Raw genomic sequence first — 13852 nt, forward strand, 5'->3', positions numbered from 1 at the left:
ACTCCGCACGTGACAGCGCTAGGACGTGTGACCCCGCCCCTCTGCGAAAAGGGAGCGCCTGGTGTGTCTGTGCGTGTGTGGGGGGGGAGAGGAAACAGCAAAAAAAAAAAAGCGAGCGAACTACTGTCTCTTCGCTCTCTCCTCCCTAATCCCTCACGTGACCGCTTCCCCGGAACGTGGCATTGTGTAATCACGTGACCCGTACGGGAGGGGAGGGGGGGGAGTTTGCGGGAGGGGAGGCAGGCCGTTCTGGAGGAATTAGGGGGGGGAGGGGGGCTGCGTACGCGACGGAGCTGGGTGCGAAGATGGCGGACGAGGAGGCCGAGCAGGACAGCGGTAGCGTCGGCGGCGAGAGCGGCCTCCTGGCTATTCCGAGCCTGAAGGAGAGGCTGCTGGAGCTGGAGACGGGGCTGAGGGAAAGCAGCCAGCCGGCCGTGGAAGCGGCCGCCGAATACTGTCAGCAGCTGTGCCAGGTCAGGATGGGCCTGGCCGCCTTGGGTGGGTGGGTGGGGGGGGGAGGAGGGAAAGGAAGCCCCTTTGGGGGAAGAGGCTGGGCGATGTTAATAGCTGGGCCGCGCTTTGCGCCTCTCAGCGCCGCCAGCACCCACTGAACCTGTCTCCAGGCGGGTGTCCCGCCCCCCTGCGCCGGAGAGGAGCTTCTGGCGGCCCGGAACAGCCCTCTCTCTCTCTCTCTCGCTCTCTCTCTCTCTCTCTCTCTCTCTTCCTGCACCCTCCCCCCCCTGCCGCCGCCTTGGGTGCTCGCGCTCTCCTCGAAACTCGGCCCCTTTGTTGTGTTGGTGCCGCCTCGGCTCTGGAGGGGCCTTTGTCTAGTGACGGCGGAGAGCGCCGTGTCCCCTTGGCCGAGCGACAGGGGAAGGCAGAGGAAGGGTGGCTGCTTTCCTGGGGAGGGGCTAGGGGGGGGGTTTCCTTGCCCGCTCCATTCTGCCTCGGATGGGTATGCTGCAAACGAGAGGGCGAGAGCTGGGTCGCCCACCCTTCGTGCCGTGGTCGTCAGTTCTCTTTGCCTGCACCCAAGCGCGCATCTATCCCGTAGTTAAGGGGACGGGGGGGGGTGGTCTTAGTGGGACACCCTTCATAACCGCTCTGGCTAGGGATATTTTTAAAAAAACAACAACACCAAACCCGTACAGTCCTTAAGCTGAGATCTCTGCTAGTTTTAGATGCGGGTTGCCTCAAACTGTCCTTGGTTCTTTCTGAATTAAGTGACCTTACTTCCTTTTTGAATTGTGGCCTGAATGTGCCCCACTTTCACTTCACGTTGTCTTAAAGGTACACCTACACGCTGTTTTATTCGTTGCTTGTTACATGTTCTGTTCAACGGTAAATATTCATGGGGTATGGTTTATCCTGTAATTAAGACTTAATTCACTACATTGTGTACTAAATCGGTTTACGGAGATCTCCCAAGAGGCAAAATATAAAAATAATATTAAAGAGTACTTGAATTCTTTTGTAGCATGCTAAGTTACATAAAGGTAGACATTTAGAATCACTTATTTAACCTTCCTTCTGTATTACCTTCAGGAACAATACTTTCATTTAAAGTCAGTCAGTTATTCAGGTGGACACTTTCCAGGTTGGTCCTGAAGTTGGCATGAATCTATGAGCTGAAAATATGATACACTGTAACTTTTCATCACCTTTAAAAGGTTGTAAGAAATAAAAATAGTTCTTTGCATAATTAAATTGGCAAATTAGGAGTTAAATCATTTGAATTACAGCTCCCATGTTTAGAATTGAGGACCTATCAACAGGAAAGAGTTTAGTAAAAGTATATGGTGCCTTAAAGTGGGGGAAAAGTCATTGCCTTTTTGAAGCAATGATTTTTATATTGATAAACTGTTGTAGTATTATTTCTGGAAAACAATTCAGGACTTCAACACAAGCAGCATGTTTCTTTATTTGAATTGAATAATTCAATAATAATTGAAATAAGTTATATATTTTGTAATTCACATACTATATATACAGGTTTTCTGCATGGCAGGGCTTATGGAAAAAGATTGTGTTGCATAAATTTGGACATTTGGGTTGATAATGTTGGGTTAAAGCAAGAATAGAAAATCAAACAGGATTTCTGTATCAAGTTATATAGTAATATGGGATCATTTCACATGTCAAATATATTTGCTTATACAATAGGAGCTTACTTGCTCACCTCCACTTCCAATACCTTGATATTTCACCACCTTTCTTAGAAAAATTGGGAAGATAAAAGAAAAACTTTAGTAGCTTATTTGATATAACTAAATCAGAAGTGTTGAATTATAAAACTTTGTTCTAGAGGAGTCAGTGAGTCAAATTCAATTTCACAAAAATGCAGTATTAAGCAGATGATAATAATGAAGCTTCTGCTGTAACAGTTGGTTCTTGGAGTGTGAGAAGGGGTCAGTGGTAAGTTACATTAAGCATTTCAGGGTGTGTTTATTTATTTATTTATTTATTGATTGATGGGATTTATATCCCGCCCTATCTCCCGAAGGACTCAGGGCGGCTAACAACAAAACATATAATAAGTACAGAAATCAAGATAAAAATGAAATTGAGAACATCAGTGCAATAAATTAAAATTAGAGAATTTAAAAAATGAATTAAAAATACTAAATATAAATTAATTAAAATGCCTGTCAGTCTAGGTCAGCCTGGTGGAACAGGTGTGTTTTGAGGCCGCGGCGAAAGGATTGGAGGTTTTGGGCCATCCGAAGCCCAATAATGGAATTTCTTCAACCTCTATATAGATGCTAGTCTTAATACGCTATATTGTTTGATATTTAGAATCATTCAGTCACCGGTTTAATAGTCCAAATTATGATGGAGTCACAGATACAATGTGTACTTCACCTAATCATTTAAATATTGACATTTGTATGCTATTGTGCATACATCTTAATTTTACTTTAATTATATTTTGTACACTTCTTAAATAACTTCTTGACATAGTATCAATTTATATACCATTTCCTATCATTAATGCGAGCATCATTAGAAAATGACTTTTATATATGAAAATGCTATTTATATATAAAATTGAATAGTATTTTAAACCTCAAGTCACTTTGCTTAACCTAGAGTTCCTTTCTCCTGTGGATTTCATATTAAAAACAATGTTTTCAATTTCACGTGGATGTCAGTCAAAATATCATCGCTTAATTTCTTGTTATTTGACCATGGTTAGGTATTGTTAAATACTCCAGTAAAAGATAGCCTTATATGAAGTAACCATAAAAGAGGAGGTTCAGAGGTACAGAGTTCTTTCTTGAAGCCATGTGACAATTAGCCTTTTATACATTTATTTCCAGCTGATTATTCTTTGTCTTGAGTCCAACATCATATTTCTGTATTGTCTTTCTACAATAAGACCTACCAATAGTTGCACATAGCAGTCCCAAATAGGATATAGTAATAAAAATGTGGTCAAAAGCTTTAAAACAAATACAGGTTGTCCTTGACTTACAACCACAATTAAGCCCAACATTTCTGTTAAATGGGACATTTGGTAAGTGAGTTTACAACCTTTCTTGCTGTAGTTAAATGACTCTGCAGTTGATTAGTTACTAACCCGGTTGTTAAGTGAATCTGGCTTTCCCATTGACTTCGCTTGTCAGAAAGTCACAAAAGGTGATCACATGACCCGGAGACACTGCAGCTGTCATAAACATGAAGCAGTTCCCTAGCATCTGAATTTTGATCACATGATCATGGGGATGCTGCAAAGGCAACTGAAAAAAAAAACGGTCATAAGTCACTTTTTTCAGTGCTGTTGTAACTGTTGTAACTAAATGAACTGTTGTAATTTGAGGACTACCTGTAATCAGGATCATTTTTCTAATTAATAGCAAATACCATCGGAGCTAAATAAAACAATATAAAGTACACTACTAATGTCAAAGGAAATTAATTTTTTTTTAAAATGGACAGTCATAATTTCAGTTGTTGTTGATCATCAATGTTTTACTACATTTAGACAACCATCTAATAATACCCTCCAAAAAATTTGGTTGGATAATTATGCCATCTATCTATAAAGTTGTGGCCAGATTCAGGAATAATTTGCAAACGGCATTTTTAATAATACTGTCTGGTTAATAATACAGTCTGGTTGCTACTTTTGGAATTACTCTCTTGTAGTGGGATACTTTGCTCTCTAATTTTGTATGCTTCTTATGGCATCACTTTTAAAAGAATCAGTGCGAGTAAACACAGTACAAACTTGTTTTCTTGATTTTGTTTTCTTTAATTAAACTTGGGATGTAAGATAGGGTAATTAATGATAGATTGAGCCAGGGTTATCCTAACATGCAACCAGTTATTTCACTTCATAGGTTTCAGTCCACAAAGACAAATTAAGCCAAATAACTTGAATAAATTACTTATTCAACCAGGGGGAGGGTTCAGCAGCAAAGAGAACTATTCTCTTGATCCAATATTTTTCTTTCTGTTCCAGCAGAAGCCCATTTTGCGCAAAGGAAAACTGCTGGAAACAGGCAAGTCACTTAATAGAGATCCTAATTACAAGGAAGTGAGGTGTCTGATTCCCATAATAACCTATCATTTTTAAGCATAAAATTTTCTTTCTGCTATAGAAAAAATCCATTTTGTATAAAACCAAACTAAGGCTAGATTAAGGCAACTTAAATACAAATTGGTGAGGGAAAGAAGCCATTAAGTTACACGTAAGCCTTCCTTCAAATTATTACAGTCATTCTCTCACTATGTAACAGTAACAACAATAAGAGGGGAATTAGACAACATAGTAGTAACTGAAACAAAAGAACATTGTTCATCTTTTTCCCCTGTTGTATATAGGAGAATCAAGGAGGAGCTCCTACTACTCAAAAATTTCTCAAGTCTTGTTCTGGCCTTGACATATTTATTAAAGGTAAAGGTTCCCCCGCACATGCGTGCTAGTCGTTTCTGACTCTAGGGGCCGGTGCTCATCTCCGTTTCAAAGCCGAAGAGCCAGCGCTTGTCTGAGGACGTCTCCGTGGTCATGTGGCCGGCATGACTAGACGCCAAAGGCGCACGGAGCACTGTTACCTTCCCACCGTAGTGGTCCCTATTTTTCTACTTGCATTTTTACGTGCTTTCGAACTGCTAGGTTGGCAGAAGCTGGGACGAGTAGCAGGCGCTCAACTCTGTTACGCGGCACTCAGGATTCGACCCGCCAAACTGCCGATCTTCTGATCGACAAGCTCAGCGTCCTAACCAACTGAGCCACCGTGTCCCTTATGACATATTTATTAGGCGGTGATAAATGTCAAAAGGAAAGAAAAGCATTCAACCATCTTTCTAGTCAATTTTTGAATAGCATTCACATACAAATTCCTTTGTTCAAGTTGACATAATTGAAATAAGGGCAAAAATAGAGGTTTTAGAGGGAGCTGAAGATACTCTGTCCAGTTGGCTAACTAGCTTAGGGGAATCCTGATTTTGTGAGGTGAAAAGAGCTGAGGGTATCATAATTCCACCCCTAACAAATGTCGTGCTCAATTGCAGGATCCAATGTATATTTTGTGCTGAAAATTTATAGTAATTTATAGATTGCTTGAATTTTAGCTTAGACTTTGTTCATAATGAAATAGCTCTGTAAGTCAGATTTCAGATAGAGATTTTATATCAAACTTTAATATCCGTAATAAACAATGGATTCTGTTTTTCCTTTATTCTTTAGGTTGTCAAATAAAATTCCATAGAGTGCTTATCTTATACACGGGTCAGAAAATGGTTCTGATCCTAATAATACCCTTGAGTTTTATTTATAGGCTCAAAATCACAAAGAGAATAAAAATTCTTAAGAGGTCAATATCTTGCAGAATAGAAGATTTTATCCAATTTTTAAAATTTAAAAGGACTCTAAAAGAGCAGCAATTGTAAACCATGTTTTAGACTAATTGCTGGTTTCCAAACTTGAGTCATACCCCAGATACAGAGATAGAAATCATATTGGAGATGCATTCAGTTTGAAAGATGGTTTAAACTTACTATGTTAGGTCTCATACTGTAGCTGTGCTGTCTTTTCTCTCTCCCCATCCCAGCTGTTTTAAGTTGAGGCTATGTTATATATGACACCTTTATTCTACCTTTTGTCCAAGGAGCTTAGGGAACTGCATGCTCTTTTATCAGCTTTTAATTCTGGTATCAGTCATACCTAGGTAAAATTATGCAGAAGAGAGAGAAGCCCAAAGGCAACTAGTGAGGATTGTGACCAAAGCAAATGGCCCTGGATTTCAGTAGGCTTTGCCTGACATTCTAGCTAGTTTTTGACAGTGTATACTAGTATATGTACCAGTTTGTCTATTGAGTGTTATTTCTGAATATGGGCTGATGAGGTCTTAATCAGAGTGAAAATCTTTGTGTTCTGACTGCCACTTTTTATCTAGTCACATCGACCTGGGGCTGGAATAGAAATGAGAACCTGAGAATGAATCCTATTTTATCTATATTAATAATAATAATAAAGTTGGAAGGGACCTTGGAGGTCATCTAGTCCAACCCCCTGCTCAGGCAGGAAACCCTATACCATTTCAGACAAATGGCTGTACAGTCTCTTCTTAAAAACTTCCAGTGTTAGAACATTCACGGGTTTTGGAAGCAGGTTGTTCCACTGATTAATTGTTCTAACTGTCAGGAAATTTCTCCTTAGTTCCAGGTTGCTTCTCTCTTTGGTTAGTTTCCATCCGTTGCTTCTTGTCCTGCCTTCAGGCACTTTGGAGAATAGCTTGACTCCCTCTTCTTTGTGGCAACCCCTGAGATATTGGAAGACTGCTATCCTCGTCCTTCTCTTCATTAAGCTAGACATTCCCAATTCCAGCAACCACTCTTTAATGTGTATTAGCCTCCAGTCCCTTAATCATCTTTGTTGCCCTTCTCTGTACTTCGTTCTAGAGTCTCAACATCTTTTTTTACATTGTGGTGACCAAAACTGGATGCAGTATTTTCTTCCAGTACTGTTTACCTTTTCCCATACATGGAGGAAAAGTAAGTTTTGTGATTGTTTTACCTACCTGCTTATTGTAAAGACTATATTTTTAAGCAAAAGATAATTAGCTGATTTTTATTACACTTTTCAATGTTCTCAGCTCTCAACAATTGAGTCAGTTACAGTCAGCAATGGGTTGCTATCATCTCTTCCTTTTGTACAGAAATTTGTCAATGTGAAATTTGATGCAGATATCCTTTATATAATGGAATCCATTTCGCCTCAACTTTCACTACATTATGTTTTGTAATATCATAATTCAAAGTATCAACAGTTTGAAAAACCTCTTCACTTCTGTGAAATGTGATAGTCATCACCTCTTAACAGCAATCCATCTGTCCTGTTCTGGTGAAAAGGAAAAGAGGAGCAGGCTTTAAGAATCAGATTGGGAAGATGTGTTCTGGAAAAACCTTTGAATTTTATGAAATAACAAAACTTGCAATACTCTTAACTTTAAAGCTAATTTCTTCATCTTCTGATTTTTTTTTCCCAACTTTTTCATGATAAATAACGGGGTTTTTTCCACATTCATGCCCCAGAATTTGCACAGAACAGTCAGTTCCCTTCACATTCATAAATTTGTCTCATTTCAAACTTAAGAATCCAATCTTGAAGCAGATTGGATTGTCCTTGCATAGCCCTAATGCACACCTTATTCAACTTCAGGTGCTAACCCTTAAAGAAAGTGTAATAAAACATAATTGAATACATTGTCAAAGTAGATTCCTTCTTAAAAGAAAAATCTATCTGATATCATTTTTGTGCTCTTGTCAAATGTTGAAAAGTTCTTCCTTGTTACATTAGTATATAATATAATCTGCACTCTTGAAAACTTTATTGCATATTTCAATCAAGTGCCACTATACTGCCATTTTAAAACAGTTTTTATCATTACTGTTAAAAACATGACCCTTTATAGAGCTGAAAATTTCTTTTGTCTTCTGAAATTATTTCTTGCATCCACTCCTTCAGTATGTTAATATTGAGCATAATTAGAAATCAAGTTATCATATACAACCTAATCAATGTCCAAAAGCTAGTAGCGTGATTATTGTCTGATAGGAGCTATTGCAGTAACTAACTACTGAGGAATGGGATGTAGCTTTTATAGTGTTGTATTATACGTACTGCAATACATTGATTCTATGGGTCAAGATATAAATGTTCTGTTTCCACAATTCTGGAAATGGAACATTTCAAGGAATAAAATCTTGTTTATTGGTGCATTAGTTCCAAGAATGTAGATAGTATGCTCATAGTTCATATGCTAAATGCCACTTCTCCAAATTATAATTATGCTTTTATAATGACTCAAATTTCTATTTTATAAACAGACCCTTCTTGAATATGCAGAAAAGTGGAAGACATCTGAGGATCCCTTGCCTTTGTTGGAGGTATATACACAGGCAATCCATGGATATATAAAAGCAAGACCTGACCTTACCTCTGAGTGTGAAAATGTAGCCTTTGTGCTTGAACGCTTAGCTCTGTAAGTATGTTATATATTAGTTGTATATAATTTTGTTTTCTCATTTGTTTTAAAGCTATTTGTTAAGTTTAAAAAGTAGTAGTATTAAGGACACTTAATGCTGACCTTTACATTGTTCCATTTGCTTTTTCAGAAGCTATGCTGAACTTTTGCTATGCTTGCCTCTTGAACTTCCTGAAAATGAATGGAAAGAGTTTCAGTCATTTATTCAAGTGGGTATCTTATTTCATAGCTAGTCTATAAATCAGTTCCTTAAAATAAAGTTCAAGTGTGCTGGTTAGGGTTAGGGTTAGGGTAGTACTAATAATCTGTAAAAATATTGGTTTTCATTGTTAAAAAAATCATTATGATTTTCATTGTTTACTTAAAATGATTTAAATGTAACATAAGGAAGCTCTGGCTTGGTTTAATAACCTGTCATTGTTTGTAGTTTAGCACTTTGCTTAGCATTTTAGAATTCCATATCATCCTTTCTTGTAATTCTAATTAAAATCTTCTGTATTCAAGATGAGAATAGAATGTTAGACAAGAACAGTATTTATATTGTATAATTATAATAAAGGCAGAAAATTAAATAAACAAATGTTACAATGTTCTTATATCAAGATCACTAGATAACTCCATATCTTTATTTACAAGTTTTCATTGAATTTAAGTCAACATGCAAAACATTGTAGGTTTCCATTATGTTCTTAAGCATGGTAATTAGTGAAAGTGTTGGGATTTTGAGGATTAAAAATGCTGGAGCAAGTATAATTTTCTGTCACTTTTTATAACAAATGCTATTCTTCTTCCAGATGGCACATACAAAATTAATGCAAAATGGCAGCTGTCAATTACATATTTTATCTGTTCTTGCCCAAGAGGATGGGGCATGGAAGAATCCAGTTCTTTGCAGCATTCTTTCCCAAGAGTTGCTAGATTGGGATGAAGGTAAGATGATAGTTTGGGGGGAAAATAATTACTGCTTTCTTGGCAAAAAAAATTTTTAAGGATACTTCCCTTTTAAAATTTTTGTATGACAAATTTTGAAGATATTGTATCTCCTAAGTTTTTCATTCACCAATTCAAACTAGCTATTTTTCTTGAGTTAGCTTGCAGATATCTTCATATATAATGATAGGCTGCAATTGTATATAAAGAAGTATATACAGTATACCAAAAGAACAGATGAAAGGTTTTAAAATTCTTTCCTAAAATCACACTGAAGAATATTTATAAGAAAGAGTACCTTATCCAGAACTACTCTTACAATGAATTATTTTGGATTTATAATGTGAAAAGAGCTAGCACCTCCATTATTATTACAGTACTATAAGCCCAATATTTCTTGGCTGCGTAGTTGTTCACATATGAAGATTGAGTGTTCATATAATTAGAGCTTCTTCCCCTTCCCCTGGAATTCCCAATCATAAATGCCTCCCCATCCGAAAGATAGGTTGCATGAAACTTCAGTAGTAATTTTTATGAAGTTGCTTTTAATATGCATGATGTGAAATTTACAGTGCTTGTTACTAAGCAAAGCACTTAGGTATTACACATATTTCAGTTATTCCTAAAATAAGAGAAACATTCTCTTTTATTATTATTTTATAAATACCTTACCAGTTAAGCAGAGAGGTTATAGGTAGTCCACATTTAACTGTCTTTCTCCCTTCCTCTCCATTTTTGTCAATTTTAACCAATTTAATGTCACCATTTAGTGTTTTAATTATTGTAAGCTGCCTAATGTCACCCCAGGTGAGATGGGTAATAATCAGTCAATCAGTCAACAATAAAATAAGCACCCCAATTGGGTTTAGACTGCCTAACAGTCATTAAGTAAAACATCATGTGACTGATTACCCTGCTTAGTGACAGCAGTTTTGGTAGTTCTGGTTGTGTATGTTAGGTCAGGACTGCATCATTGCTAGAGCAGGACCTCACATTTCTCCTGCCCTGCTGTACTAACCTCCACTTCAACTTCTCTCAGGCTGTGCAGAGCCGGGAGCCAAAAGTCACCTCGTGGTGAGATAGGCGGCAAACAAATTTAATAAAATAAATAAAAATAAAAAGGGCATAAAAAGGAAGATGTGTGTGTGTGGGGGGGAATTGAAGGGCATTTAAAATCATAAGTGCATGCAGGCTTCCAAGCATCTGAAATTTGATAATAGGGCCCCAGGGGTGCTGCAATGCTGTAAGTCCCTTTGTTCAGTGCCATCATAACTTCAAACCGTCACTGAATGAATGGACAAGGATTACCTGTAGAGGCAAGCTGAATCACCACTATCCAAACTGAAGGCAAAGAAATAACACGCGTGAAGAAGTATAGATATTTTCTGAAGGTAATGTTAAATGCTTTTATTTGAATGGTAAATGGACTAAAATCTGCTGAAATTTAATTTTAAAATTTTTATTTCATTGGAAAACGGGCTTCTTTGCACTGTAGGTTTATTTCTAATTTCTAAATACATGTGTACTATAATGAATTTTTTAATATAAATAATATGTCTATTCATAGTGAAATGATCATTATTTTAAAATAATCTTATTAAAGCTGGAACAGTATGGTTGGAAGTTCTTAGATTTATTTGAGTTGGTTCACTGGTGGAATGGCATCAGTTGGTAAATTTCCCCCCCCCCCTTCCCCATCCATTCCTTCGTAATTCTGAAATAGGTTCTGGAGAGTTTATGGAGACAAAAAAAAATTAAATAGAGATTCCATTATTTGAATAGGAACTCATTTTTGGAAGCTTATTGATTGAAGGTAGAAGATATGATTGTTGGTATGTTTGGAACATTGCCTGATTATACTGTTTTTTCTATTGTGAATTTTATTATTTCTTTTCTCTGCTTTCATGAAAAGATGCACTATACAATTTGTAAGAGAAGACAAGAATACTAATACATGGAAGTAGAAATTCCTCCTCAATTCATATGGTGAATTCAGTATGGGCTTTATATCTGGGCTTCTTAGCCAAATACTAATTTCTCCAAGTTAGGTAGCAAATTCAGTCATATCATGTTTGTATGTTTCATTATGTAATTTTATTTATGATCAGTTTTTTAAAGAAAAGTCTTATAATGATGCTTATGATGATGATTTTTTTTTGTAGGAAGAGGTCTAAATCTACTTTGCAGATATACAGGGATATAGGAATATCTGAAATTAAATATTTTGACATGGGAGCATCAACAGATTTTTAACAATTCTTGTAAATGCATTTCATAAATGGGAGAAATATTTTGCATTCCAATTAAAACATTGCCCAAGTTCCAATTGCTCCCAACTGAGAATATGTTCTTGGGAAAACTGAAAACTAATTTTATGGGCCCGAACATAAGCCCTTCTACATTTAATAATGTCCAATGATTACTCAGGCAGAGATTTAACTTGTAAAATAAATTAAGTACAAAAGGCTTTTCTTTAGCCAGCTGATAGGCACCTTTCACTTTCAGTTAAAAATGGAAACTTCCTGAATTCAAGCCAGGGGAGCTGTTCAGCATTTATATAATGTTCTCTTTTTTTGCTATTTTTAGTTTTTGTAGTTCAAGTCAATAACTTTTGATGTTAAAATAGAGATTTAAAAAAGTTGCAGCGTTTTCATTTTTTTATTTCAGTTGTCCTTTTTAAAAAAAATCTGGTAGATTATTGTAGAATCAGATACTATAGCTAAACAAGCTATTCTTTTTTAAACATTCCTTTTTTAAAAATTACAGCTAAGGTAACTGATAGGTTGGCAGAAGCTGGGACGAGTAACAGGCGCTCACTCTGCTACGCAGCAGTTGGGATTCGACCCGCCAAACTGCCGATCGACAAGCTCAGCGTCCTAACCCACTGAGCCACCGTGTCCCTTCAAAATTACAGCTACTCCTTCTGAATAGTAGTAGAACTTTAAAAAAATTAAAGAAGCACTGTAGAAACTTGAAGACAGCTACTGCGCCTACCCTTAAGGTATAAGTAGTCCTTGACTTACGATGGCAATTGAAACTGGAATTTCTAAGTGATGCAGTCATAAAGTAAATCCTGCAGTTCCAGTTGCCGTTGTTAACTGAATCCCACTGTCATTAGTTGAGACCGTATCACCTTAAATGCTTTGCACAGCCCTAATTCCTTTAATTGTGCTTGTCAATAGCACTATTCACAAGCTGTTACATTTACAACCTATAGCAAACTATTATGGTTTGCCTAATTTTTGAGGTATTTTAAAGGAATTCCTTTTAGTAATAGAATTGTAATAAAAATTACATCCACTTAAAGATTGGTCTAGTGGTTTAGATATCAGGCTGTAAAGCGGGTGACAGTGAGGTCTAGTCCTATGTTAGCCATGAAAGTTAGCTGGATGACCAGTCACTCACTCTCAGTCCAACTCATCTCACAGGGTTGTTGTAGGGAAAATAGGAGGTGGGAAGTGTGTTGGAGATAAGACAAGATAAGATAACCTTTATTGTCATTTTTTTACTGTGGGCACACTGGCACAAATTAAAAATGAAATTTTATTGCCTGCTCTCCAAAGTGTACACATACACCCTTATGTATAAATACATATAAATGTTAATCACTGTCCATCTTGAATACCTAGCGGAAGAAGGAAGCTTGAAAGTTCAAAAGGTTGATAATGTATAGAACAAAACTCTGACTGAGTCTGGATGTTCTGCTTCAGATACCAGGAAGCCTACAAGGAAAACGGGTGGTAAAGAGGGTGTGTGATGTCCCTGACAATCCTGCGGACCCTGCTCAAGCATGGCTTACATGCTATGTCCTAGATGGGAGGGAGGGAAATGCCAATAATCTTTTCTGCCATCCTCACCACTCTCTGCACCGCCTTCCTATCTGAAGCAGTGATGCTTCCAAACCAGACAGTAATGCAATATGACAGTATGCTCTTGATCGTCTCTCTATAGATGTTCACCATACTATATGTTCACCACACTGAGGTGTTTGTAAAAATACCCTAAAGGTAGGATAGAAATAAATAGGTAGGTAGGTAGGTATTCCTTGGGTACAAGTTAAAGTTAAAGTTCCATGAGATTAAATAATTATTGCCACATGTTTGGAAAATGAAAAATAAACCTTGACATTAAACCTTCTAAATATTTCTTAACATTGACGTGACTTAACAGTTCCTGTTTATAAGTTAGTTAATACATTTTAAAACTCTAAAGGTCTTTTTGACTCATTTCAATTATAACAGACTGTTAACACAAGAGAAACAACCTGAAATGGTAAACATTGTGGCTTAAAAGCTTATTAGTTCCTGTGGGTGGAAGAACAAGTCTAAAAAATAGCAAACTTAATACCGTATGTTACCAAATCATTTGAAGATGAAAAAGACTGTGAATGTTAAACAATAAATGTTAAGCAAATTTAGCATTTTGTTTAA

The 13852-nt window shown here is 37.0% G+C and overlaps 1 protein-coding gene across 2 annotated transcripts in view; it reads left to right on the top strand.

The window, feature by feature from the left end:
* Window positions 1-276: 276 nt before the first annotated feature.
* Window positions 277-13852, top strand: part of ZNF292 (zinc finger protein 292) — a 32247-nt gene continuing 18671 nt past the window's right edge. The window contains exons 1-4 of one of the 2 annotated variants that reach the window (XM_081313019.1): window positions 277-473; window positions 8335-8489; window positions 8623-8701; window positions 9287-9422. In XM_081313019.1, the coding sequence (XP_081169145.1) occupies window positions 306-473; window positions 8335-8489; window positions 8623-8701; window positions 9287-9422 (538 nt within the window). In that variant the 5' untranslated portion in view covers window positions 277-305. Of the gene's footprint in view, window positions 474-8334; window positions 8490-8622; window positions 8702-9286; window positions 9423-10800; window positions 10814-13852 lie in introns of those variants that run through there. The other variant, XM_081313020.1, reaches the window with a different exon arrangement.

This window comes from Vipera berus (assembly GCF_964194415.1).
Source record: "Vipera berus genome assembly, chromosome: 1".
NCBI classification, from domain to species: Eukaryota; Metazoa; Chordata; class Lepidosauria; order Squamata; family Viperidae; genus Vipera; species Vipera berus.